General features: G+C 33.0%; 1 protein-coding gene across 2 annotated transcripts in view; it reads right to left on the bottom strand.

Annotated features, from left to right (window-relative positions):
* Positions 1-27,931, bottom strand: part of LOC106708188 (inactive dipeptidyl peptidase 10) — a 150,173-nt gene that overhangs the window by 79,187 nt on the left and 43,055 nt on the right. The window contains exon 1 of one of the 2 annotated variants that reach the window (XM_045684522.1): positions 8,100-8,418. The exons of the other annotated variant lie outside the window; for it this stretch is intronic. Coding sequence (XP_045540478.1) covers positions 8,100-8,369 — 270 coding nt within the window. The 5' untranslated portion in view covers positions 8,370-8,418. Of the gene's footprint in view, positions 1-8,099; positions 8,419-27,931 lie in introns of those variants that run through there. 2 annotated transcript variants of the gene reach the window in all.

The following is a 27,931-nucleotide window of genomic DNA, read 5'->3' on the forward strand; positions in this document are numbered from 1 at the left end:
TCTTGTTGTAAAAAAGACATGACCTGGGAAGACGGCAACATAGAATTTTGTGAAGGCACGAAGGAGTGTTTTATTGATTGCTACAGAAGGCCAGTACAGAAGATCACACTTAAAAATATAAGGCAGAATTTTAAGCACTTTGTATTTCTGTATATATATTATATAATCTCTGTCGATACTTTGTGGTTTGTGATCCGTAGTATAAACCGGTATGTGCGCAAAACTTTGTATACTCAAGACTATCATTACTCTGAGATTTCGTATTTAGAGTCATTAAATTTGAACGCACCAGTTGCTGTAGATTGCACCATCGTGGCTATAAAGACCGTTATCTAAATTGACTCCTTTAGGATTATAAACAGGTTCCTTTATGTGTTTATAAGTATCAGAATAGATTAGCAGAGTTTACAATGCGGTTTTTATAGCTATTTATAAATTACCTCCTCCTTTAAATATTAGAAGGTGAAACAAGAGAAGGTTTTTGAATCCAGAGAAAGAAGATTCTTAACATAAAGTAGGGATTATAATGAGGTTGAATACCATTAAACTGGAGATAAAACGTAAATAAAATTGATGAATCTTTCAATAACAAGATCTAGGAGTTACTTATACCTATTTACCTTGAGTGTATATGTTAAAACAGGTAATAGTGGTAGAAGACAGCAACAATGTCCGTTGCACGAATCTGCCGGCTCGCCCGTTGAAATACCACGATCACACAGATGACAGGAATGAACAAGCGTTCCGCGTTTCGTCTGATGAATGTGCGTACCGTTGTATAATTTTAGTCCCCTTTCCTTTTCCACCCTTTTCTTATAAGGAAAGGATAGGAAGGGGATGTGGATTTGATGGAGGAGGAGATGCATAGGAAGGTTAAATATTCTCCGTCTGCGACTCCTCCGTCTTCGATTGAGGGTAGGCAACGCATCTGCAATTGCGAATGTCTATGGGTAGCGGTCGGTTCGCCATTTCGGCGAATTCGTGTGGCCGCTTTCTCGTTTGCCATCTTGTAATATAAAAGAAGTCAAAGACAGTTAGCTGTTGAATAATATAGAGATAAAAGTGTTGGTTGAAATTAAATGTAATTCGACACATTGTAAGCAACATTATAGTTTTAGAGATTTTGTTACTGGTTACCGGTAATTTAGATGTATAGTTTCATTTTGTGTTTTCAAACGGCAGTTAAACTCTTAACGTCGCATAAAACAAAGGTCGTTAAATTGAAAACAATGTTAATGTCACTGCACATTTAGCACAAACAAAATAAATAAATGATAATCTGAAAATCTAAATAGACTGAGGGACAACATTTTGGGCACGTATTTTTGAGTGTGCGTGCCGGAGGCTTAAATTTAGTCCACGTTACCATTCTACTATTTTTTATAAGGAAAGGGGAAGTAGGGGGAGGAGGGGAGGCATAGCAAGAGAATATATCCTCTTTCTATGTTCCTCCGTTGGTTAAAGGGAGGTAACGCAGCTGCAATTGCGTATGTCTATGGGCAGCGATCGCTTTGCTTTTTAGGCGCCAGTCACGTTTGCCGCCTTATGATATAAAAAAGCGTAGCATAATATGCACAAGAGCATAATAGGCACGTGTTACAGTCGTACTTTAGGCGTAGTAGAAGGTGAATAGGATTTTTTTATTCTATTTACTCAATTGACATAAAGAGAAATGTATACGTAATGGATTGTAAGTCGATCGGCCTAATGGAAATTTTTTAACATCGGTAGGTCGATTGGCCTAACGAAAAACCTGTAGTAGGCGTATTGGTCAAAATTTTTACCGCATCTACCACGGGGAGTGCTCAGAAGACGACACGACAGACCGCCAGATTCCATCCACACCAATGGCTGGCAATCCACAACCGTGTGGTTTTCGCATAGCTTTTTACCGCGTACTGCCGAGTTGTGGAATGGTCTGTTCTCGGCTGTATTTCCACCGAGTACCTTAAGAAGCGAGCGTATTACCATCTCGATTCTGGCGGCAACGCCGGTAACGCATCTGCGATTCATCTGGTATTGCAGATGTCCATAGGCGTTGATGAACACCTTGATGATGCAATTAAATGTTTAAAGGATGTCTTTACTGTCATTTGAAGTTTTAATATGAATTCGATATAGTTTATTTTGTGTAAAGCGTCAAAAAAATTATGTACCAAATGTTATCTACATCAAATACGATGTGATGGATCGTAAAACTTTGTAGTTATCTAGTTGTAATTTAGGTTTGTCCGTTTTATAGCTGTCGTACTGTGAGATAAAAATTTCAAACATACGTTGTTTCCGATATCAGAAACATTGCACGCTTCAATTTCCACACGTCCGTTTTGTATTCGATAGAGTCGTTTAGAAAAATTGTAAAAAATATTTCCGATGTCTGATATTTATTTAATTTTTTTTACAAAATTTTACTGTAATGGTTGTAACCAATAAAAAGTCTTCCTGATCTTACTAATATAAATGTGAATGTTTGGATGGATGGATGGATGTTTGAAGGTATCTCCGGAACGGCTCAATGGATCTTGATGAAATTTGGCATAGATGTAGAACATAGTCTGGAAGAACACATAGGCTACTTATTATGTTTTTTATAATTCCGCGCGGACGGAGTCGCGGGAGACTGCTAGTAGATTATAACTGTGATTAAAAAAGTACACAGGAATTAGGACGTAAATAAAATTTAAAATCTGTTAGTAAAATTCTGGCATAATTTAAATGCCAAAAGAGATCCACAAAAAGGAAATAATGTTAAAAACAAGGTAATATCAAAATATAAAAATGTTTTGTAAGAAGTTTCAAATTGTAGTCAACGAGTCGGTATAATTAATATGGCCACTACAACTCAGATAAAAACACGCTTATTCGAATGCAAAGGCTGTTACAAAATCCATTACGGCTTACGAAGCCTACTCAATATTATCATTATAAAGCATCATAATTGAATAAAAATATGTTTTTGCGTAATTCGAATCTCAATTTTTTGGTAAAGAAATTAGTATTATGCTAGTTATCTTGTTTTAAGCGACATATTATATAACCTTTGAAAAAAAATACGTCAATTAAAAAAAAAAAAAAACTAGGATTTGTCCCTGATTATGCTCCGGGTCTTGAAAATAACGTACCTATCCTGTGTTGTTTTTCTTATAGAAGACATTAGTAGACGCCAGCAACAACAACATCTGTTGCGTGAATGGGCTGGCTCGACCGGTGGAATACCACGAACACACAGAAGACAGGCGTGTAGTGGAAGCAATTTCGCGTTTCATCTGATGAGTGTGCTTGCCGGTGGCTTTATTTTAGTCCCCTTACCTTTCCCCCCCTTTTCTTATAAGTAAGGATAGGAAGGGGAACTGGATTTGACATATCATCTTGCTGCACGTCCCTTCCCCCGTCGATTAAAGGTAGGCAACGCATCTGTAATTGCGGATGTCTATAAGCAGTAGTCGCTTCGCTATTTCTGCGGGTTCAGGTGGTCGCTTGCTCGCTTGCCAATTTTGAAGTATCCGTCTTGTAATTTTTGAGTTTATCCCAAATAAACAATCGAATATTTTTCTTTCATTCTAGTACGGATTATCTTCCCTCCAATTTATGTATAAATGTTATTTTGTGGAACATAACAGCGTCTTTCTAAACAGATCATCAGACCCGATCTTGATAAAGTTTTGCCTCGAACTTGGAAAGAGGATTAAGATCTTTTATTTGTATATACGGAAATCCCTATCTAGGTCACGGACAATGAGAAAACTTTGTCGATATATTTCATTAATTATGTCTTACTAATGTTATAAATGCGAATGTTTGGATGGATGGATGTTCGTTTGAAGGTATCTCCAGAACAACTCAACCGATGTCTGTATGAAATACCGAAAAACAAATTAATTTTGTACATACGATGTATTTGAGTTACACATAACGAATTCCTATTTTTTTTTTTTACTTTTATTGGAAATTAACTAATGTGTGCCTGTAAAGTACGCTACTTAAAATCTGCGTTGAAGAAGTTATTATAAGTAAGCTATGTATAAAACAAGATGTCCCTTCAACGTATTTGAAGCAATAAATAGACGAAGCCGCATAAATGTGTCTTAGATATATCATGTTGGCGGCCATTGCTTCGCAGTTAAAATAATAAAATAACGAACAATATTAACTTGGAGATCTCGAGTTGTATGCCAAATTACATATTTCAGAATTATTTATTTGTATAGATAGTACTGTATACATATTTTCCTGTACATTTTTTGCTATGCTGATTTTTACAATAAAATTTTACCAATATTATAAACTACCTTTTACCCGCGACTCCGTCCGCGCGGAATAAAAAAAAAATAAGTAGGAAACGGGGTAAAAAATTATCCTATGTCCTTTTCCTGGTTCTAAGCTACCTGCCCACCAATTTTCAGTTTAATCGATTCAGCCGTTCTTGAGTTATAAATGGTGTAACTAACACAACTTTCTTTTATATATATAGATATAGATGTGTTAATACTATTTTTATGATTGGTGTATTTTTAGAAGTAATTTTCGACCTCATGTGAGTGGGATAAAGCCAGGGAGATGATCTTTGAGTTACGAAATATTTTTATTCAATAAATAAAATTTCGTATTACAATTCATAAATCACAAATCATCCCGAGGCGTTGCAAAGTTCGTCTAAAAAAAGTTCGAAATTGTTACGAAATGATTTATTTCTATTTGTTATGAGTTTGTTACAAAATTGTTTACGAACGATATCTGAAACATATTTTCAGTCATGTAACACGAGTTAATAATTTATTTTATGGTCACTATAAAAAAAAACTGAATTAAATAATTAAATTTGCATTCCATTTAAGAAAAAATATATGTATTATATTATGACAATTATATTATGACAATGAGTAAATATCAAGAAGGGTAGGAAATAAACGTCCTCGACTATAAATAATACAGTCGAACCAGGATAAGCGAGAGTCCACGGAACCGCGTTTTTCTCTGAACTCGCTTATAAAGGTTTCTATCTTACCTGAATTTCTCGATTATTGACGTTTTTTACTTATTCAGTTCTCGCTTATCCAGGTTCGATGGTACACGTTTTCATATTAAGTATTGTGTTATTGAATGTATCGTATCGTACCAGGCGGTAACATTCGTGCGTCCAAAACTTCTCAGATTTCTTTTACTAGGTCATATAATAGGTCTATGTAAAGTTCTTTGTAAAATATGGCATAGCTAAAAAAAATTGTATTATTTAACATAGATTGTTATAAATCCTTCCTTAGTATGGGAATGTTACTAATATTATAAATGCAAATATTTAGATGGATGTGTGTTTGTTTGAACGTATCTACAAAAAGGCTTAATGGATTAGAACATAGTTTGAAAGAACACTTAGGCTACTAATTCGGATTTCCTTTTTTCTATTCCGCGCGGGCGGAGTCACCGGCTACAGCTAGTACATTATAAAATATTTATTTTAAATCATATCGAGGGGTGAAAGGCTATTTGTTTTAAGCGACATATTCAGAATCAGAAAAATTCCCTGATTCTGAATATATATATAAGTCAATATCGCAAAAAATGTCGCTTAAAACTAATAGCCTTTCACCCCTCGATATAGTTTTTGCTGGTAGTATTTGATTCAGAGACGTTGCTCTTTTTAATATCTCTGTATAATAAATATTTATAAATGTATACGACACGGTGAAGTTCTGTATTCCTTTATTAAGTTATATTTATAAATTTAACAATTTACGTCCACGGAATCCGTCATTGTATCAATAGAAACAATAAATTCAACTAAAAGTCGTGAATTAAACGTGATTTGTTTTTATTTACTCGATCGGTAGCCTACGGAAACTATTTAAAACGACAATAAAAGTCGAATCTAACACCTGTTTTTAAATATAGCAGCTCATTTCTTATGCCATAAAATTGGTTTGTTCTGGTAAAAAAAAAAACAAAGATTTTACTTCCTAGTTAGTGTTACTTCACTACCTTCAATTAAATAACTTGATATAAGTTAATTTAATACATTTATTGAAGTTAATAATAAGTAATTCAAGTCGGTATCGGTAGCTTTATATCGTCGGTATTGGGACCTGCATTTTTAGCGGCAACTGCAAAATAAATGAAGGCTGTGTACGTTTCTACAAACTCCGTATTTGGTCGGTCTTTGCGATTCACTTTTATGAAAAAATAGAAAAAATAGTCCTCGTTGCCAGTGCCAATACCTGGAGTGTATGAATGAAACAGCGGTTGGTATGGGTTTGATTTATTAATACAAAAAATCAAAAAAATGGGACCCATCTGAAAGCACCTCCTTTCGATTAAAATAATTTTTATCAAAATCGGACCACCAGGGGCGGAGTTTCGCGGTAACATACATAAAAAAATACAGTCGAATTGATAACCTCCTTCTTTTTGAAGTCGGCTAAAAAGTGGACGGTACATTATATTTTATACCCACATTAGCGGCATAGACTAAAAGTTTAATTTACAGACGTAAGTCTAACCTAAAAATTAGACACTAATTTCGTAATTAATAAGAAATATTTTAATATTACTTAAGGATTTCGATTTGAAAAAGATTTACAACTTAAGTTAGGGGTTAACAAAACCATACTATTTGCTGTAAAATTTGTTATATAGGGGTTTATTGCCAAATGTAGACAAATATTGGATGAAAGCCAGTAAGTTTGGTTTCCGGTGTACATTATGTATTTCCCTTTTGTATTTTAATAGATAATAAATATGTTAAAATAGTACGTAGCTTACGAAAATACAAATTATTTCGATGTAATAACACGAAATAGAATATTTGTAAATGTTAAAAAAATACATAAAATGATCCCGATGCTTTTAGGATTTATAAAAAAACACGAATCCGTATATTTAAGTAATAAATAAAATAATTTTAAAAGGAAAATTAGAGGATGAAGCCTTTGTGGTTTATCTGGACTGCACAGACGAGGCTTAAATGTCATCACTTAATGCCTTTCTTTCACACAAGTGTAAGTTAATTCTATATTTATTAAAAAACAAATAAATATATAAAAAGAGGTAGGCTGTGGATACTTTTATTTAGATACTTTTGTATCTATATAAAAGAAAGTCGTGTTAGTTACACTATTTATAACTCAAGAACGGCTGAATCGATTTGACTGAAAATTGGTGGGCAGGTAGCTTAGAACCAGGAAACGGACATAGGATAATTTTTACCCCGTTTTTTTTTTATTCCGCGCGGACGGAGTCGCGGGTAAAAGCTAGTAATCTATAAAGACATGCCATTTGAAAGACCGAAGAAAGATACCCGCTTTGCTAGAAATTACGTATTTTTGTTGTTCAACTTTTTAACAAATATTAATAAATTATTTAAACTTAACCGTATAATTCCACTGTCGTAAGACTTTTATTAATACGTATTGTTATCTCTTTTATATTCTTTGATAAATCAGAGATAGCACCATTGGTCTAAGATATGAAAAACTTGCAGTTAAGCAACATTGATATTTCAGTTGTTAACCTTTTGCAAGAGCAAGGACTTGGAATTAAGCTAATTTAAAACTTTGTTATTTTAACTCTAACTCTAGTTATTTAGTTCTGAAATACATCTTTGAAGGTACAAAATAATTTTAATACCCTCACAGACTAAGACCCCTTGGTATTATTTTGGTATCTTGATCTACTGTCCTTTTCTCTCCTACGTCTTCACTATGTTTTTTTTTCGGCAGCGCTGTGCCGCCCTCTCGTTCTCCCCTGGCGTGGGTAGGCCAAAGGCTTTATTTATCTTTTTTAGTCTTCACTATGTTAAAGTAGTGCAGAAATATTCAGTTTGTTTCTGTTCTAGTTTTTATTCGATTAGAAATGCTTTGTACATTCAGGTTGTACAGTTTCGTATTTCGGAATAATTTGAATAGCGTAAATGAACCATTTATGGAAAATATTATCAGATTTCAGTTCAGGCGTTCGTGAATAACGTAAAAAAGACAATAGTGAAAAAATGGGATTGAAATGAACAAAGGTTATTTATCGGACTGCATGGACGGAATAGCGGGCAACAGCTAGTTATAGATTAGTGATAATTTGAGATCCTTTATTGGTTTCGAGAGTTCACTTACCTCTGGATTTATGGTTGGCGGCATTACAATCTTCTTTTGTGGTGGTGACCTTAGCACTACATTCTCATCTCTTATTATAATCTGTGGCTCCATTGCTAACAGTTTCTTCTTACATTCTTGCATTTGAAGACATTCTTTGTCTTTACGTGACAGCACTGATTCTGATGAAGGACGTTTTGATGAGCCCACTGAAGTATTCTTGCTAGATAATTTTAAACTGTCCATAGAAGCGGTTATTTTGGAACTCTCTTTTCCGTTTGATGACGCCATTTTTATTGTTCACTACACAATTTTACACAGAGTTTTGTAAACAAGTTTCAGAGTCTAGACTATGATTGAAATCATCACATTGTTTTAAGTCCTTAGATTTTGTTTTAATTATATAATAATCTAAAGCAATAAAGGCAAAAGCAATATTATTATAGTATTATATCGTTGTTTTTATAGGACAAAATTATAGATAGTTATCGATGTATTTTCCGTGTTTTACGTATGAAGTCCTTTGTAAATCTTACTTCTTACTAATATTGTAAATACGAATGTTTAGATGGATGGATGTTTGTTTAAAGGTATCTCCGGGACGACTGAACGGATCTCGACGAAATTTGGCACATATGTAGAACATAGTCTGGAAGAAGATATAGGCTGCTCATTAAGTGTTTTTTAATTTCGCGCGGACGAAGTCGCGGGCGACAGCAAGTATACCCATAAGTATCAATAATCTTTTTCGTTACGTATATATTTAACGTTGAAAAGAGTGAATAAAAAATCTTTCAAGCTTTTATATTTAACTAACATTCCAACCTAGCTTAGCTCAGTGAAAAAAATAAACTAGCAAAAGCGGTGCATAGCTCGCGAAGATTTTAACCTTGTCATAATTTGTAATATATAGTTTTATAAAATTATATCTTTTAATGTGTAAATTATTAATATGGGATATGATACATATGTTATTGATTTTATTATTATATAACAGATGGCGTTAGAAACAAAATTTGAATGATTTTTTTTTGCAGTATAAAATATAATTTACTATATAAATATACGAAATGAGTATATTAGAGGAAGTCTGAAAGTAGCACCGGTAGTAGAAAAATTGAGAAGTAAAAGGTTAGCGTGGTATGGACATGTTATTAGGAGGGAAGAATCGCTGGCAAAGAGAACTTTAAGTATGAGTGTGGAGGTACACAGGTAGAGGTAGACATAGGAAGAGATGAATGGATTGTGTGAAAGATGACATGATCAAGAAGGGGGTGACAGAGATGACGTCAGACAGATTGATTTGGAGGACGGAAACCTGGTGCACCGACCCTACGTAGGTGGGACAAGGTCAAGGAAATAATGATGATAAAATATAATTTTTATGACAGGTAAAACATCTAGAAAAAAAGTTAAATTACTGTACTAAATCCCAAGTCTGATAGAGTAAAAGTTTCTTAGTAAAGTGTAACCACAAAAATGTAACCATTGTGACATACTATAGGACTCTTTTCGCTCGCTCTGTTAAAGAATTTAATAACGAAGAAGGTTTTATTTGATAAAAGGATTTTAATAAAATAAATTTCAACTGTCAAAGTATAAAAATATATTTGCATCTCACTTATTCCCTTTAAGAAATAAGAGACAACAGATAATGTTCTAGTGTTGACTGTGGATGTACATGACTATAGATAAAATAGAAAATTAATTATTTTGAACATAATTTATGTACAATTTTGATCAACACTTTTTAGTACATTGAACATTAATAAAGAAATGTAAACAAATCAAATAGTTTATAGTTTACGTCTAAATATGATTGAATTATATCAGGAAGTTTAAAATATACAAGTAATATGTAATTTTTTATTTTAAACCGTAGAAAAATAGATTAGAAAAATTTTTGATGCAAAATAATGCATACCAAGTTACGTACAGCATAAATGAATCTTACTAATATTATAAATGTGAATATTTGAATGGATGGATGGACGGATGGATGTTTGTTTGAAGGTATCTTCAAAACAGTTCAATAGATCTTAATGAAATTTGGTATAGATGTAGAACATAGTCTGAAATAATAAATAATCTACTTATTACGTTTTTTTAATTCCGCGCGGACAGAGACGCGGGTGACAACTAGTAACATAATTTAAATAGGAAAGGAAAATCTAATTTTTCTGAAATAACTATATACGCTAAACCTAAGTTATCGAATAATTATTTATCATAAAAAGAAATTATTCTATGATTAATTAAACATTGTAATCAATAAGCCAATAACTTTGATAAACCAATTAATTTCAGTTTGTTATTCATAGGCTGTTATTAATTAACTCTGTTGTTTTGATTATTATATGTTTACTTTACTTTATACTAGTAATTAAAGTTATTTCATCACGATATGACAATCATTATGGTGCAAATTACAAATATCATCCAATATAAGATTCAAAATTATTGTATATAGTAATTTTAAAAATAAATGCGTGGTTAAAGCATATAATTTCTCAATATTATATTTTAAATTAAGTTACATTGATAGAAGTCCGATTAAAGTATAGATGGTATGAAAGAAAATACAGTTAAGAGGAGAGTAAATTCTGATATGACTGCTGATAGAGATGTATGGAAGTAAGTACTATGCCAACCATTCGAATGGAAAAGGGTAGGCTGAGGTAAATAAAAATTGTATAAGCTTGTTGTTTATAAGATAGATAACTTGTTTATTAATAGATAAACTTACTAAACGATATAATATCTAATCCGATGACCTACTCTGAAATTCTATACCAAAATTTTTATAACCTTTTTATTTATATATTATTTATGATCTCCATCCCTTATGTTCTTAGAAATCAATTATGTATTTAAATCGCTATTAATTTGCACATAAAAAACACAAAAATTACAACACTCGAAAAAAATTCTAATAGGTTTGGATTCACATTATTTTGTTATTGTTTTAAGGAAAATACGAAATGGTTTGTGTATTATTTGTGGTATACGAGCGGTAGAGACGTCCACCACACAACGCGGCTAGCGACGTACTGACGAAGCTCTAGGGTTGCCAGACAATTTTCCCGCACGAATTGTACTCACGTTAGATTAACACAAAACAAAACGTATTTGAGTCGAATAAATGTAATTGAATTTCGTTGAAAATTATCTACATTGGTAATTAAATTATTAATTTAAAAACGTTCGGATTCGATTCGAAAGGAGATTGTAAGTACATATTTTAAATAAAAGGAATAATTTAAAAAAGAAAGTATTTTTTATTATCAAGCATGTTGATACGTATCTTAAAATTATGTAGCTAGCTATGTACTTAGAGTAGTTTTAAATTAACACCAATTACGTTGATTTAATTCACCGTAGACATAATTTCCTGCCCAACGTCTACGCCTTGCGTAGCGACGTAGCATCGGATTAGTAATAGATATAAAAAAACAAATGTATTTTTAATTGGATAAGGGACAAAGTTCTTTACTTTTGCATATCTGAGTTTACATATCTTCTATTATAATAGTAAATCCAAAAAGACCAAAGATATTTAAAACCCTTATTGACTTGTCTTTCCAAAGGTCCATTGTCTAATACTGGGAATAAAAATTATTAGAAGCAATTTAAAAAAGAGGTTAAATATGAATGAAATATTTATTATTAAAACAAATCATTAAAAAGTTTAAGTTAATTCTTTTTAAAAGAAATCAAAAAATAAATAAAATCAGTCAATATAAAACAAACATTTAAAATGAATATACTGGCAAGGGAATTGAAAATAAATTATTTGTGTCAAGAGTTTGGCAAATTCCAGAAAATGGCAACATTTCTTCCAGATCGTACTGATAAATTATACGATTGGTACATTAAGATTCTCCAGAGGGACACTCCTTTATGAGCTTTCAAATTTGAATAACTTCCAATTTGTTTTCCCTTTCTCGGAACTTTCTTTTGAGGCGTGTTTTCGATGAAAATGGGCCGTATTCATTCTTTTGATCAGTAATTATTTCAAAATTAAAATTACTTTTATCGATGGTAATAAAACAGTTTTTGTTATTGAATGTTTCCTTTTGATCTGCTATTCGTTTTAGTTATTTCTTATAAATTACAAGCAGCCACTCGAATTCGCGAACATAACGAGGTAACTGTTACCTAGAGACATCTGTATTTGCAGATGCGTTGCCTACTTTTAATCGACAGAAGTAAGCTTTAAGAGACAATGCTTCCACCTCCCCAGCTCTCCTTTCCCAAATCCGAGGTGGATCATCATCCCTTCCACATAAAAAAGAGTGGGAAGGGGAAGAGGATTAAAATTAGACCACCGGCACATTCACGCGGAATTACTTCCACTTCACGCCTGCAAATTATACTCATATATTTTCTTAAATCAGCCTTTAGTCTTTCATTCATTATTTCATTCTATTCCTGAAGTATTCTCTATATATTTCTATTTGACGGGTTCCAAGCATAAGATCGTTACTCTTTTTTTGAGCAAAATGATTTGTGTATCCCTAACCGGGCGTAAAGTATATTAAAAATCTCATTCCAGTATTGACATAATTGACGATGGAGATAAAGCGATTGTCACAAATACTACAGACCACAAGATCTTTATATCCCCGGATATAGATAAATTGACAACTTAATAGAAAGTATTTTTTAATTTAGACTGTACGTGTAAATGCCCCTTTGATTTTAAATTTAGTTAATTATTTCGGTGTATTCAAAAGAAATACCGTTTTATAATTTATATTCTAATCTCTTTATTTAATAATACAATATATTTAATTTGAATAGTTTGTCATCACATATATAAATGGATTTGTACAAATATTATGTCTAGTAAATACAAAGGAGCCGTCTATTTCACTGGCTCTTTTGTGAAATGAAACGGACGTCCGATACAATCAGACGATGTTCCGAACACGAGATATGACGTTGAAAGACATAATGTACGCCTCAATAACTTTACAAATAAATGTGTTTCTAAAATAACTATTAAACTTTGTTTAATATGTTGTATTAAATATTAGTAAAAAGATTTGATATTTAATTACTAAACTATTTAAAAAAAAAACAGAACTGACAGACTCTAAATTGTGTAATAACGCCATCTATTGCATTCCTTTAAAAAAATTGAAAAAAACTGAAATTTTAAATATTATGTTTTCTTTTTAGAATATTTTTTTATAAGATAAAAGGCAAACGAGCAGCGGAAACACCAAGGTGTTCATCGACACCCTTAGACATCTGCAATACAAGAGGAACCGCAGATGCGTTGCCGTCCTTTGCGATGGTGATACGCTCGCTTCTTGAAAGACCCTAGATGTTCAATGGTACAGCTGTAATTGCTAATCAAAATGAAACATCGCTAAGTGAAAAAAAATCTTATGCCTACCTATACCATTTCTCACTATAGATTTGTGTATGAAATTATATCAAAATACGAGGACGAAACACGATTTAGAACAAAATGAGTAAAAGAGAGAATTTTTCCGATAACTTGTTTTACTGAGTATTAATTTACCATTCCATTAAAACTTAATTTCAACAAGTAGGGACGCGATGTTGTCTCGAATTACGTTGGTTATTCGACACTTGTCTTTGATGGACATCCAATCAAGACCGAATAACGGAGAAAAAGATTTAGTGAAATTCAGATTGCTTTAGTAAGAAAAAAACATTGAATACATGAGATAAAAGAAATTAAAAATGTGCTGAAAACTGAAATTTTTATTTCATTTGTACTTAGCTTTTCACACTTATTAAAATTGCCTTAACACGTGTACCCCAGATGGTGCGTGAAACAAGGGTTCAAATTGTAAAGATTACGAAAATAATTTAAATCTTGGTAAGTAAGCCTTTGAAGTCAACCAACCCGCACTTGGCCAGCGTCTAGCCTAGTCACCCCTAACTTGAGGTAGGCTCCGAGCCCCTCGGTGGGGACGTATAGTGAGCTGATGATGAAGCCTTTATATTCTTATGTATTAAAATGAATATATTGTACTAACATACTTGAAGTAGTACGCAAAAGCTAGTGGAAAATCCTCAAAGAGCTCTTATAAAAAAAGAAGCCGTTATATATGCTGCGTGGTAAAAGTAAACGTAGAATTCATAATAATTATAGCTAAGTGGAGTAAATTAAAACATTTCTAAATCATTATTATTCAAATTTTACATGAAAGGCGACCCGAATGACATTAGCGAAATTTCATTTAGCACGAAAGATTTTACTAGGAAAAGGCAAAAATAACTAAAGCCTGTGAGGAACATTTTAGAAATGTCTTTACAGAAAATAAGATCAAAATTAGCCTCGAACCTTTTATGAAATGATACGAAGGCAGTATCACGGATGCTCGTACTAAGCCCACAGAGATATAAAAAATACATTGAAATAGCACTCCATCTGTTCAATGAAAAGTTTCGTCTGAAAAATTAAAGTTATGAAAGAGCCATCTAGAGATGTTATGCAGAAACTGTTCTTTCATTCTTAGATGGCGCTATAATGTAATGCTTGAATATGTAGAAACTAAACTAGATGGCGCTTTTACATATCCTGAAATGTAAAAAGCGCCATCTATACAGTACACAGATGGTACCTGCGTTGTTCGTATTACTGAGGATGTGGCTTGAGTTAATAAAAGTAGATGTCGCCACAAAGAACTTTTCAACCTCTATAAATTTATTAGCCTCGATTATACACCCTGATTTTATACACCCTGAGAAAAAATATGAATTAATATTAAATATAATTACAATTGCGCAAGGACATCTGCAATTGCAGATGCGTTGCCTACCTTCAATCATCGGAGGAGGGGACGCACACAAGTAGAATTTTTCGCCTTCATATGCGTCCCCTCCTCCGCCAAAACCACTTCCCCTTCACATCATTTCTTTATTAGAAAAGAGGGTAAAGTTGGCATTGTGTAAAAGGTTATTACAAAATGATATTAGATACGGTGTCAAAGCTTGTACGGGTGTACATCTGTCATTACGATAGATTGCATTCAGTGGAAGCGGCCATTAATTCGATGCGTCAAATAGTGTCGTTTGGGGAATTAATCATTTCTGGATATAAAAAAGAAATTGTAGAGACGTTATTTCCCGAAATCATTTTTTTTTCAAGTGTTGTACTTTGTAAACTAGTTTACCTTTACCTTTAGGTATCACACGTTTAGTGTGAATTTTGTCGATTTATACATCTTACAGATTAAGTACAATATATATCATCTATTCACCATATATAATTTTAAGTGATCGACGGATTTCCATTTTTTTTGCATTTGCAATACTAGTCGAAATTCGGCTGTTCTTACTGTTACAGTTAGAACATTACTAGCAAATCTGTTTCATGTAAATTTACATTTCTACATTTACATAAATGTAACTTTACATATCACATATTCAATTAAAAGTTTACAAACAAAACATGTTGCAACAGCTGTGATAACATGATCTAGTCATAATGTTTATTTGAAATCGGCAAACAGTATTGCTTACTATAACTTGTACTATTGGAATTGAATCCATTATTTAACCTATTAAAAACTCTTGTATGTTATGACAAAACCAAGTTCTAAAAGAACCTGTAGTCGGTGTCAGTGAATCCGTCCAAGCATGACATGGGGAGCCTTTAAGATTAGACAGAATAGGTCCTTACTAAGCTAACGCGTACCACCTTCTGAACCCACTTAACATTAGTTATGATTGTGGCCAAGCGCTAGTTGATTCATTATTTTAAAAAGAATAACGTAAAAGCTGCTTTAAAATAAACGTATGGTTTCTTTCAACATATAATCATGTTTGTAGAGAGAAATGGAACTGAAACTTTACAGCGAATTGCGTCATTTGTTGTTTAAAACGATATTACTACTTGTTCGAGTGAACAACTTCAGAGTAATGGTTTATTTTAGTTTGTATTTTATTCGCACATTTTATAGTCTTCGTATTGACTTTGCAGCCTGGCGGTTGTAAAATGTTGGAGACCAGTTTGTTTTACAATTGATTAGTTTGAAATAAACAAACATTTCTTGCTTGATGGACTCAGATGAAAGGATATGAATCTAATACCTCATTGCGTGGAATCGGTAATCTTTTTTAAGGAACAGGTCACTTATGAGCGAATTTCCGAGTTAAAAAATGTTGAATATTGAAAATAACGCCACCTAGTATAAAAATAATACATTACACAAACATCAAACTTTTTAATAAATTCAACTAGTTTAATAACTAACATATCTTACTAATATTATAAATGCGAATGTTTAGATCAGGGATCCCCGAACTATTTTGAACAAGTGACCCCTTTTCCTGTAGACCCCCCATGGCCAAATTACCTACTTTTAAGATCAATTATTATCATTATTATATTTACTCCAAGGGGATATCAACCACTTTGGGGATCCCTGGTTTAGATGGATGGATAGATGGATGTTTGTTTGAAGGTATCTCTGGAACGGCACAACGGATATTGATGAAATTTCGCACGGATGTAGAACATAGACTAGAAGAACACATAGGCTACTTTTTAATTTTTTTATTTAATGCCGCGCGGACAGAGTCGCGTGCGACAGCTAGTATTTAGAAAAACAAATTGAACACATTAAAAAATGTGATCTGTAGTAAGTCGTACAGTCACGGTTTAAGGCCGTTCGTAATGGTTTTATTGGCCAGTCGCCAGGGAGCGCAACCCTCGTCATCCGCTCCTCAGTATAACAGAGTCAGCTTTATCTATGCTGTCAGCTTGCAAAAAACAAATGGATATATTTAGTTGATTTGTGCTTATTATTTTTGGGTTACACCAATTGGTGTCTAAGTAAAAAGTACACGTAACCAAAGAGTACGAATTTGTAAATTTCTTTTAGTTGCATTCAAAATACTTATAATGACTTACCTTCTCTTCTCGGCGTAGTTTTCTCTTAATGTGAAACTTTGTCCTTAACAACTTACCTGAAATAGAAGATAATTGTGTTTTTAATTATTGTATTATAAATAACAAATTAAGTAACGCAATATAACAAATATCAAGAGCACCGGTGGCCCAGGGGTTAATCACTTGACTTGTAATTTAGAGACCCTGGGTTCGAATCCCGCCATCTACTATAGTGTTCTATTTCCGATTTACATATGTACATTTATCCGACGTTCATACCATGAAGGAAAACATCGTGATGCAACCTGTACATATCTGAGAAGAAATTTCAAGATATGTGTGAAGCCAACCAACCCGCACTAGGTCTGAGTGATTGACAATGGCCCAGTCACCCCAACTTAGGGTAGGCTCCGAGCCCCTCAGTGGGGACGTATAGTGAGCTGATGATGAATAAAAATGAAACAGATATCAATATTGAAAATTTCCTTTTCACGAGTATAAATGTTTGTAATTTTAAAATTTTAATTTATTCATGTTTCTTGACTGCTGATTTACCTGTGCAATACATATTGTTATCTATTTTTATGAAGTGAATGAGAAGAATGATAATATGGTTTTGTATACCTTGAAGATTTGAAAGGTTTGAATTATCGTTCCTTGTGCGTACTGCAAAGGATTGGAACAAGATGCCGGCGTCAGTTTTTCCGTCCAAATATGACGTGGGGAATCTTCAAGAGTAGATTGAATAAGCATTTACTAAGCTAGAGCGTACCATCTTTAGACCACACTTAACATCAGGTGGAATCGTGGTCAAGCGCTAGCTTATTCATTATAAAAAAAAACTGTCGATGCAATGGAAACCCATATAAATCACTACAAAACCTTCAATTCGAAATTCAAATCTTTTCTTTTTTCTTTTAAGTTCAATCTATAACAACCACAAATAAGAAGAATCAATTTGATGAAATAACACTGTACTGTCTCAGTATATTAAGTTTATTGGGAACCTCTCATAAATGTTAATGTAGACCTTTTCATACGAATAGACTTGTCTATAAATATTTGATCGTGCCGCGGCCGTTTTTATGACGATTCCACTTTCATCTCTAACAAAGAGCTCTCATTTACATTAAAAAATAGGACCTTCTGTAATATTACTAAGTCTGTTTTTTTATTAAAATATTTTATTCCTTTATAAAAATATCGTGTTTTATTTTGATAAAAAGTGGAGGTCAACCAGGATAGATATTATTATAAGTTAGTTTTGATGCTTTTCAAATTTTTTTTTACTTAAAATACAATTAATAATTACGTGTACTAAAGTACTTTAATGTACTAACTTATTACAGCTAATTAAAACAGTACACAGGTTTATAAAGAATAGTATAAATCAGCCGGGACTGATCTTTTTCTCGGCTTCTCTGAATCCCTCTGTCGGATGTTTTAAAACTTTATAACGATATCAAATATAGCCTACGTTACTCAATGATAATGTACCATTCTAATGGTGAAAGAATCTTTGAATTCGGTTCAGTAGTTTTTGAGTTTACTTGTAACAAATATTTTACAATCTTAAAATCTCCATTTTCCTCTATAAAGATTTTAAACATTATATATCTATCTATATATATAAAAGAAAGTCGTGTTAGTTACACTATTTATAACTCAAGAACGGCTCAATCGATTTGACTGAAAATTGGTGGGCAGGTAGCTTAGAACCAGGAAACGGACTTAGGATAATTTTTATCCCGTTTTCTATTTTTAATTCCGCGCGGACGGAATCGCGGGTAAAAGCTAGTATATGATATAGTAGTTTATCATCATATTGTTGGCAATTATTTACAAACTTGTAGACGAATATTGGTTGGAATTTACGAGTCGCAGCGTATTTGTGTACGTTTGGATGAATCTTGATGGAAAAAGTTTGATTGAGTTTGCCCAACTAGGAATTTTACATTCTACTAGGTGTCGCCCGCGACTTCGTCCGCGCGCAGTTAAAAAAGGGGGGGGGGGTTATGAAAAATAGATGTTGGCCGATTCTCAGACCTACTGAATATTCTCACAAAATTTCATGAGAATCGGTCAAGCCGTTTCGGAGGAGTACGGGAACGAAAACAGTGACACGAGAATTTTATATATTAGATTAATCTATACGGCCTAGAGACGAATTTCGCAAAATTCGAGTGTGTATTATATACAGATAGATTTTCTAACGTAAGTTATTGTAAAACAAAATAATTTTTTTTTTCTGAATGAGATTATTTACATTACAAAATTTTTACAGAGGGCCTAGCACGAAAATTTGCGATAACTTCGTAACGTCATCGATATAACATGTCAAAGTTTGTATGGGATCTGTTCATGTCATTTCATCTATAACAATGCATAAATTTTAAATATTTTCATTTACATTTTTTTACATTTCACAGTCTAAAATCGATCATGGCGTATATGCGATGCGGTAGGCTAAGCTTTGAACAAATAATTATACATACTGGGCAAAGTAAGTCGGGCAAAGAGTAAAATTTTAAGTTATATCAATATTATTCGTTAAAATGCGATACTGGCTGTACGTGACTTTGTAGAATTGTTCTTCGTGACTGGATTACAAAATTATTATATACTAGCGTTAGCCCGCGGCTTTGTCAGCAACAATTTAAAAAAGTAGCCTAAAATATGCCCGTGCATCCGTCAATAATCAGTCCGGCCGTTCCGGAGATTACCTAAAATTAACAACGCCTTTCGGACAGACAGACAGAAATTTTAAAAATTGTTTTTTGTGTACGAAATATGACTTTTTTTCTAGAAAAAAACTTATTAAGTAGCCTATTTGTTCTTTCAGACTATATTCTACATCTGTGCTAAGTTTCATCAAGATCCGTTGATCCGTTACGTAGATACCTTCCAACAAACATTCATCCATCTAAACATTCGCATTTATAATTAGTAAGAAGTAAGATATATAATTTAAAAGTAAATATATTACAGTATTAACGGTTCATTTAAATTAAATCGTCATCTAAACATTGTTTTCTATTCTCTCGACTTTCTTTTTATAAATACAATTGACATCTCTCAAGATATTCGATCCACGTCAGCGTTAACTCTAAGCTCGCACTTCGAGCCCTCTTTAATTCTAATCACGACCTGCTTGAAGGAAGGTTTTCTTTGACTTACACTATGGGAAATCCTAACTTTTCTATAAAAACTATAGGCGTAGACAACAGTACGTAGTTAATCAACAGAGAAACGCCGCAGGAGAAATCAATTGATAATGAGTTAATTTTTATTCTTTTAAAAGGGTATGAACATTAATTTTATGGTTTAGTATTACATAAAAGCCTCATTTTGTAGTAAACCTCACTTTAAAAGCTGTAATTTACGACGATTTCATATTCAACATTCATAAAGTTTTTCTTAGAACTGCCTGGTTTTAACAACTGCTTCCAAAACTAGGACGTTATGAATACGACCAAACATCGTAGCAGTCATTGGGTGTTATAAATCTGAGATAAGCATTTCAAATTATTTTTGGACTTGAAATTTACAAATTAAGCCAACAAATATGAGGTTAAATGTGGATTTATTAATCAAATTTATATTTTTACAGCTAAATCTTTGATGCATTTTATATATAAAAGTTATTGTGACAACATGGAAGTTATTTCAATTAGATTTAAGGATAATACACATTTAAAAAAAACTTGAGAGGTGTGTTGGGACACCCGGATGGAACGAAGTTTCTTTCGATTAATTAGTGAAGGAACCAATGTTTATTCTATGAATAAAAAACTTAAGTCTTCACAAGAAGTACATTTTATTTCTATGAATTTTCGTTATATATTGTCACGTCGTTGCCATGGTGAAGTAGCGAAAAGTGTCGTGACAACTTTTCGTAAGAATTTTTTCCGTCTAGCCCCCTTTCACAACGCGCGATAAGGAACTTCGTTCCAATAGTTCCAATATGGAAGAATTGATATTATCCTTCTTTTTGAAATCGGTTAAAAAAACGCAAGAAAAATATTAAGTAGAAAACTTTGCTCAATACATTTTTTTTATATCACAAAGAGGCATATGAACAAGCAGTCACATGAATCCGTCTAAATAGCGAAGAGACCGCTGCACATCGATATCCACAATTACAGATGCGTTGCCTAGCGTCGGTGGCTCAGGGAGCGTCAGTGGCTCAGGGAGCGTCGGTGGCTCAGAGAGCGTCGGTGGCTCAGAGAGCGTCGGTGGCTCAGAGAGCGTCGGTGGCTCAGGGGTTAAGCACTTGGCTTGCAATCTGCAGGTCCTGGGTTCGAATCCCGCTATGTACCAATGTGTTTTTCGATTTTCGATTTACATATGCACATTTGTCCAACGTTCTTACGGTGAAGGAAAACATCGTGATGCAACCTGCACATATCTGAGAAGAAATTCAATGATATGTGTGAAGTCAACCAACCCGCACTTGGCCAGCGTGGTTGACTATGGCCTAGTCACCCCTAACTTGGGGTAGGCTCTGAGCCCCTCGGTGGGGACGTACAGTGAGCTGATGATGATGATGCCTACCTTTTATCGATAAATTATTTAATTTAAAATAACAATATTAATTTACAATTAATTGAATTTACTATCCCGAAGTTACACTTAACGTTAGTTTTTGAACGTTATCTTTGACAACAGAGACAACAGTATGTTATAAACAGAGATTTTGGTCTCAAAAACCCACTGTGAAAATTCGAAAGGTACATTTGAATGATTCGTCGAGCTTTAGACATAAGTATCCTCTTTGCAATGTCTGTTTTTGTAACATTAACCAATCAGTGTGGAACAAATCGATTTAGACCAATAAAATAGGCCATTTGGCATACTCAATCAAGTTACCAATGTTCCATTCAAAGTTAATTGTTCAAAATTGAGTTTGTCAACAATGATTTATGTTCAAACAGGACTATAAAAGGATTTGTTACATTAAAGATAAGAATTAATGTAAAAGGTACTATGTAGAAATATGTCTATATCTTTTATTACTATCTTTTTATTTAATAATTAAAATAAATTTAAAATAAATTAGTCTAAGCCAGAGATTCACAAACTTTCTTCAGTGAATTTTCTGCTGCCATATTTCTTCTTGAACATGTTAACATACAATTTTATTCTCTCCATAGAAAACACCAGATGGTCCATAGGTTATCATCTGGACTACCTGGAACAGTTCGGGAATCCCCGGTCATTGTTAAATGTAACATAATTAGTTACTCCGTCATGTTCAGCTACGTTGTTAGAAAAAAGATTGTTTTTTTTGCTATATTATAGGCAGCCTATATTCGATTATTTTATCTTTTTGTGAGCAATTCCGTGTTTGTGAACTATATTAAAAACTAGCTTTTAACCGCGATTCCGTCCGCGCGGAATAAAAAAAATGCACATAAGATAGTTCCTATGTCCGTCTCCTAGTTCTAAGCTACCTCCCCATCAATTTTCAGCGAAATCATTTCGTCCGAACTTGAGTTATAAATAGTGTAACTAACACGACTTTCTTTTATATGCGTCTTTATACGTTTAATTTATTTTAAAAACTTTACGCCGTCACTATGATAAATTGCCACCTAGTCCGTTCATGTTTCACTGCCCTACTAGATGATGTATCGCTTGAAAATTTTATTCCCAGTAAGACCTTGACTTACTTTGAAGTGTAATTATTTTTATAATATGACGCACTTCCTTGCATTGAGATATCAAAAAAATATTAAGCACGATTTTTTCCTTTATCTAAAAATACGTTTTTTTATATGATACGGTAGCTAACAAGCAACCTGAATTCACTGAAATAGCGAACCACTGCCCATAGACGTCCGCAATAGCAGATTGCGTTACCTACCTTTAATCGACAGAGGAGGGGATACACAGGAAGGGGATATTTCCTTTTCATACGCTACTCCATTGTATGTATGGATTTCAATAAATACAAAAACATATTCACGTCCCTTTCATTCTCTCCTTAAAAATGAAATAAGTGTTAAAGAAGAGAAAACTTAAGATACTAAAAAGTTGTTATTAAATACTAACTGTAACCCGCGAGTCCGTTCGCATAGAATAAAGAAAAATAGTAGCTTATGTGTTCTTCCAGACTATGTTCTACATCTGTATGTGCCATATTTCATCAAGATCCGTTGATCCGAAAATACCTTCTTACAAACATCTATTCATCTAAGAATTCGCATTTATAATATTAGTAACATATAAATTATCAACTTTATTGCCTTACATTATAATGCCTAACATTTTAATGGCGTTAATTTTACACCAGTGTCATAAATTTTGAATCGACGTGTCGTTAATTTTTTACGTCGATGACAATTTACTGCAGTAAACATAAGGTTTAGTACAATTTTTTATTTCAAATTAAACTTGAAGATGAAAATAAGTGTAACAAATAACGAAAAAATAAAAAAAAAGTTAAAATGAGATGAAATTATCATGTGAGCTAGTTAAGATATATCCGTGAAATTATCGAAAAGTTTTTTTCTTAATTTTTAGAAAAAAATTGCAAAAAAGTTTTTAAGCGGCAAAATCCTAAAGGTTAAAGATATCCGTTCACGCGGTCATGGGTTTAAAAACTGTCATTCAAGTATTGTGTAACATGTTTTATTTGGTTTTCAAAATAATTTTCAAAAAGTGATAATTTTAAGTTACCACATTATACTTTAGCTTTGTTGAAATACATTGCGTTAGAACTGTATTCCCGCAATGCGGTGTAGGATAACGTATGTTTACATTATGTGTGCTTACATTGCTGTGCTTGTTGGGACATGCGTTATTTACATAAAGGAATATCCCGCATTGTACTTTATCTAATAGATTTGTGAGGAATTCGATTTAGCTATCAAGTTATTTATATAAAGCTTACTATTGTATCCATTTTGGAATAGGAAGAAGGTATTTTATAAAACATTATTTGTAATATTACGATTTATTTAAACAAATTCGTATATACCTTACAATGGCGGCTCTTTGCCTAGTCCGTTTTTTTTAGTGAAAGTTCATGACAAAGAATATAAAAGCTAAAATGCATGCAAATATAAATTCTTAATAAATATATGTTCAGACAAAATAATAAACGGTTAATCGATTGTTGATTGAAGCTGTTGATTAATTTTTAAAAAGTTTGTAATAAATCTCTGAGCCACGAATGCTTGATATTGAATGTTCAACGAGTTTTTAAATTTTATAACTGAGGCAATTACGCTAACTGGTAAGCTTCCGTTATATTGGTTTGGTTGAAAGCGTAATTTTTTACAAAATCAATATTTGAAATCAGCACTAACATAAACATAACTCACGCCCGTAGGAGGTGTAGGCAGAGACCACAGACCTCTGTTTGCCGCAGTCTTGATACTTAAAAACACAACAATCTTCCTTAGTTTCTGAGACCGAAATAACAGTATAAAACATATCGTCATCCCTCTCATTGTCTATGGCAAAATAAAGATGTTTTATACGCTTATTGTGATCTCAGAAACCAACGATCTGTAGCACCAACTATATTAGAAAAACATTCAAGTTATAACACAGAGGAGACAAGCAGATAGGTCAATGGAGAGAGGAAGAACCTAGTAAAAGAAATCTCCGTGTTAAATTTGGAGTTTCTAGGGCTCTGTAGTAGGTTGTACGTTGATATATCAGATGGTCAGTTTACATTTTTCTTCACACCATCAGCTCACTATACGTCCCCACCGAGGGGCTCGGAGCCTACCCCAATTTTAGGGGTGACTAGACCATAGTTAACCACGCTGGCCAAGTGCGGGTTGGTTGACTTCACACATATCATTGAATTTCTTCTCAGATATGTGCAGGTTGCATCACGATGTTTTCCTTCACCGTAAGAACGTCGGATAAATGTACATATGTAAATCGAAAATCGAAAAACACATTGGTACATGGCGGGATTCGAACCCAGGACCTGCAGATTGCAAGTCAAGTGCTTAACCCCTGAGCCACCGACGCTCTCTCGACATTTTTCTTACTAAATGTAATTTTTATTCTATTATATTTGAAATACAATAAGAAGAGTTTTTATCAAGATTATTAACAATAGTAATAAGATAAGATCTAAGAACTTGTAAATCTCTTGTTAAAATCTGGCGCAATGCCACCGTATCTCCGACCCAGTTTTTGTCGAATGTTAAATCAGTCGCCTGCAATTTTACGATAGCAAAAGATAAATAAGATAAATGTTGCTATAAAAATAATAAAGGGGACAATATGCCATAAAAGAATTTCATCTTTCGCTTTATTTCCAACATTATTACCATAATTTTTTTTCTTTTCAGAAATCTTTTTTTTTTCTTTAGTTATAAAATAATAGCCATGGATTTCAGAGACCGAAATCCCCATGTAAAACATATTGTTATCTCTATTGTGTCAAAGATAATGACAGGGACGACATGTTTTATACATAGTTTATGGTTTTAGAAACCAACGATTACTGCCGTAAAATGGTTTCTTAAAAAGTAGCTAGCTTATTATTTTTTAAAAGTTTAATAAAAATTATATACGCATTTTATCGCGTAAAAATGTAATCATTAAAAAATAATCCTGTTTACTGCAATTTCCATTAAAGTCCGTGAATTTATCATTTTAAAATGCACTTTAGGAAAAGTAATAGTAAAGTGATTGCTCTAATGGAATTTAAAAAAAACCCGTCGCAAACTTTTACTCAGATAGAGTGGAAAAACGTGTTATTTAAAATGTTAGTTTGAGAAAATTGGTTGATCGGAAACACTTGTATATTTAAATTAAAATTAATTAAAGCATTAAAGTTCCGTTTCATTTATATACTTGTTTTAACTTTAGTTAAAGTTATGTATAATTTTATTATTTTATTTATTGAAATTATTATTTTTTAGATAACGATTACAATTGGTTATTTTATTACAAGTAATAGTAATTTAAAATTATTGTAAATCAATCTATCTATTATATATATAAAAGAAAGTCGTGTTAGTTACACCATTTATAACTCAAGATCGGCTGAATCGATTTGACTGAAAATTGGTGGGCATTTAGCTTAAAACCAGGAATAGGACATAGGATAATTTTTACCCAGTTTTTTTTTTATTCCGCGCGGACGGAGTCGCGGGTAAAAGCTAGTTTAAAATAATTGTGAATAGAAGTACGTATGTTGTAGATAACAACAAACTTTTATAAGAAAAATACTTCAGATAGATGGGAGATTCAATTTATTCCACTGGACACAATTCACACACAGTAATATTCTTAGTCTGCACAATTTTCGGAGTCCAAAAAGCCCCGATTCGACTAAACATCATCTTTTATACTTTTTTCTCCCACCTCCTCAATCCTACCCTCAACATAATTTATTCAGTGTTGCTATTACAATGTCTTAATATTACATTGAAAATATTAGAATTCTTTTAGATTATTTTGTTTATACAATTTTAAATATTGAATTGCTTATCAATAATTACTTAAACCTAACACTCGACCATCCTGACATCGTGTTCGCCCTCGAACACGAATCAAGTGATTAACCTAACACTCGGCCTGAATAAACACAGGATAGATAGGTATTCACAACTCATCGGGTTTCGAAAATGAAAAATTGTAGTACAGAAAACGAATATATATCACGTATCCTATTATGTGAATACCAACCTAAGACAAATCAAATTTAATTGGAAATAAGAAGTTTTTCAAAAATCTAAACGTTTACGTTACAATTATTATGATATAACTAATACTTTACTAACCTAAACTTTTACATAATTGATCTCATTAATTTATTTATTTACAATAATGCGCAGTGTTTAACAATTTTATTCCAAATAATGCACATAGGTACAGTATTAGTGAAACTATAGATAGAGGTTATTAAATGGATATTGTTACAATGATCTGCAAACCAATCGATTCTTGCAGATCTCAAGAGGAATAGTCATCGTTATTTTCAATTAAGCAAACTAGTCAATTCTAATCACTTTATCTCAATCTCAATTCATATTCAATGTGTATTCAATTCATAGTAGTTAATGACGAACCAATCAATTCTCGTCCATGACCGTATGTCATCTCTCCTTACTTTCATTCATTTTCATTTAAGATAGAGACACGAACCAATCACTTCTCGCGATCTATCAATCAATTCTCGTCCATGACCGTATGTCATCTCTGCTTACTTTCATTCATTTTCATTTAAGATAGAGACACGAACCAATCACTTCTCGCGATCTATCAATCAATTCTCGTCCATGACCGTATGTCATCTCTCCTTACTTTCATTCATTTTCATTTAAGACAGAGACACGAACCAAACACTTCTCGCGCTCTATCAATCAATTCTCGTCCATGACCGTATGTCATCTATCCTTACTTTCATTCATTTTCATTCAAGATAGAGACACGAACCAATCACTTCTCGCGCTCTATCTGAAAAAATACAGAAACACTATTTGTAGTGAAATATATCAATATCCTAATAAATAAAGTTGGCTTATTTACAAAAGATTTAGTTTGTGATTACGTTTTAGGGTCGTCGTCGTTACTTTGTTCGCTATCACTATTAGTTTCTTTTTTGTGACTGAGCAGTCACTGTTTGGCTTGAGGAGGCATTTACAGTTTCACCGGGCTTGAGGTGGCCGGGCGCATATGGCGCTTAACCTAAACCTCGTTTAAGAGTATCTAGGCTCTCGGGCTGTTACTTCATTATTATTACCGGATTGGAAGGTCACCGAGCTCTTAGATCGCTTCGGTAGACGCTCCATGGAGTGACTGGGGTCAAGGGCCCCCGAGAGGGGACCTCGGCTTGGGCGGTCATTCAATACGCGTTTATCATTCCGATTCAAGGGTTGCTCGGTTGCTATTATCTGATTGCTATTACTAATAAAGCCAACATTACTACCACTTCGGGAAGCGATAGGAGAAAACCTGCCTGCCATGAGGGAGGATGTCGCGAGTTCACTATTAGTAT

Source organism: Papilio machaon, chromosome 26 (genome assembly GCF_912999745.1).
Source record: "Papilio machaon chromosome 26, ilPapMach1.1, whole genome shotgun sequence".
NCBI lineage: Eukaryota > Metazoa > Arthropoda > Insecta > Lepidoptera > Papilionidae > Papilio > Papilio machaon.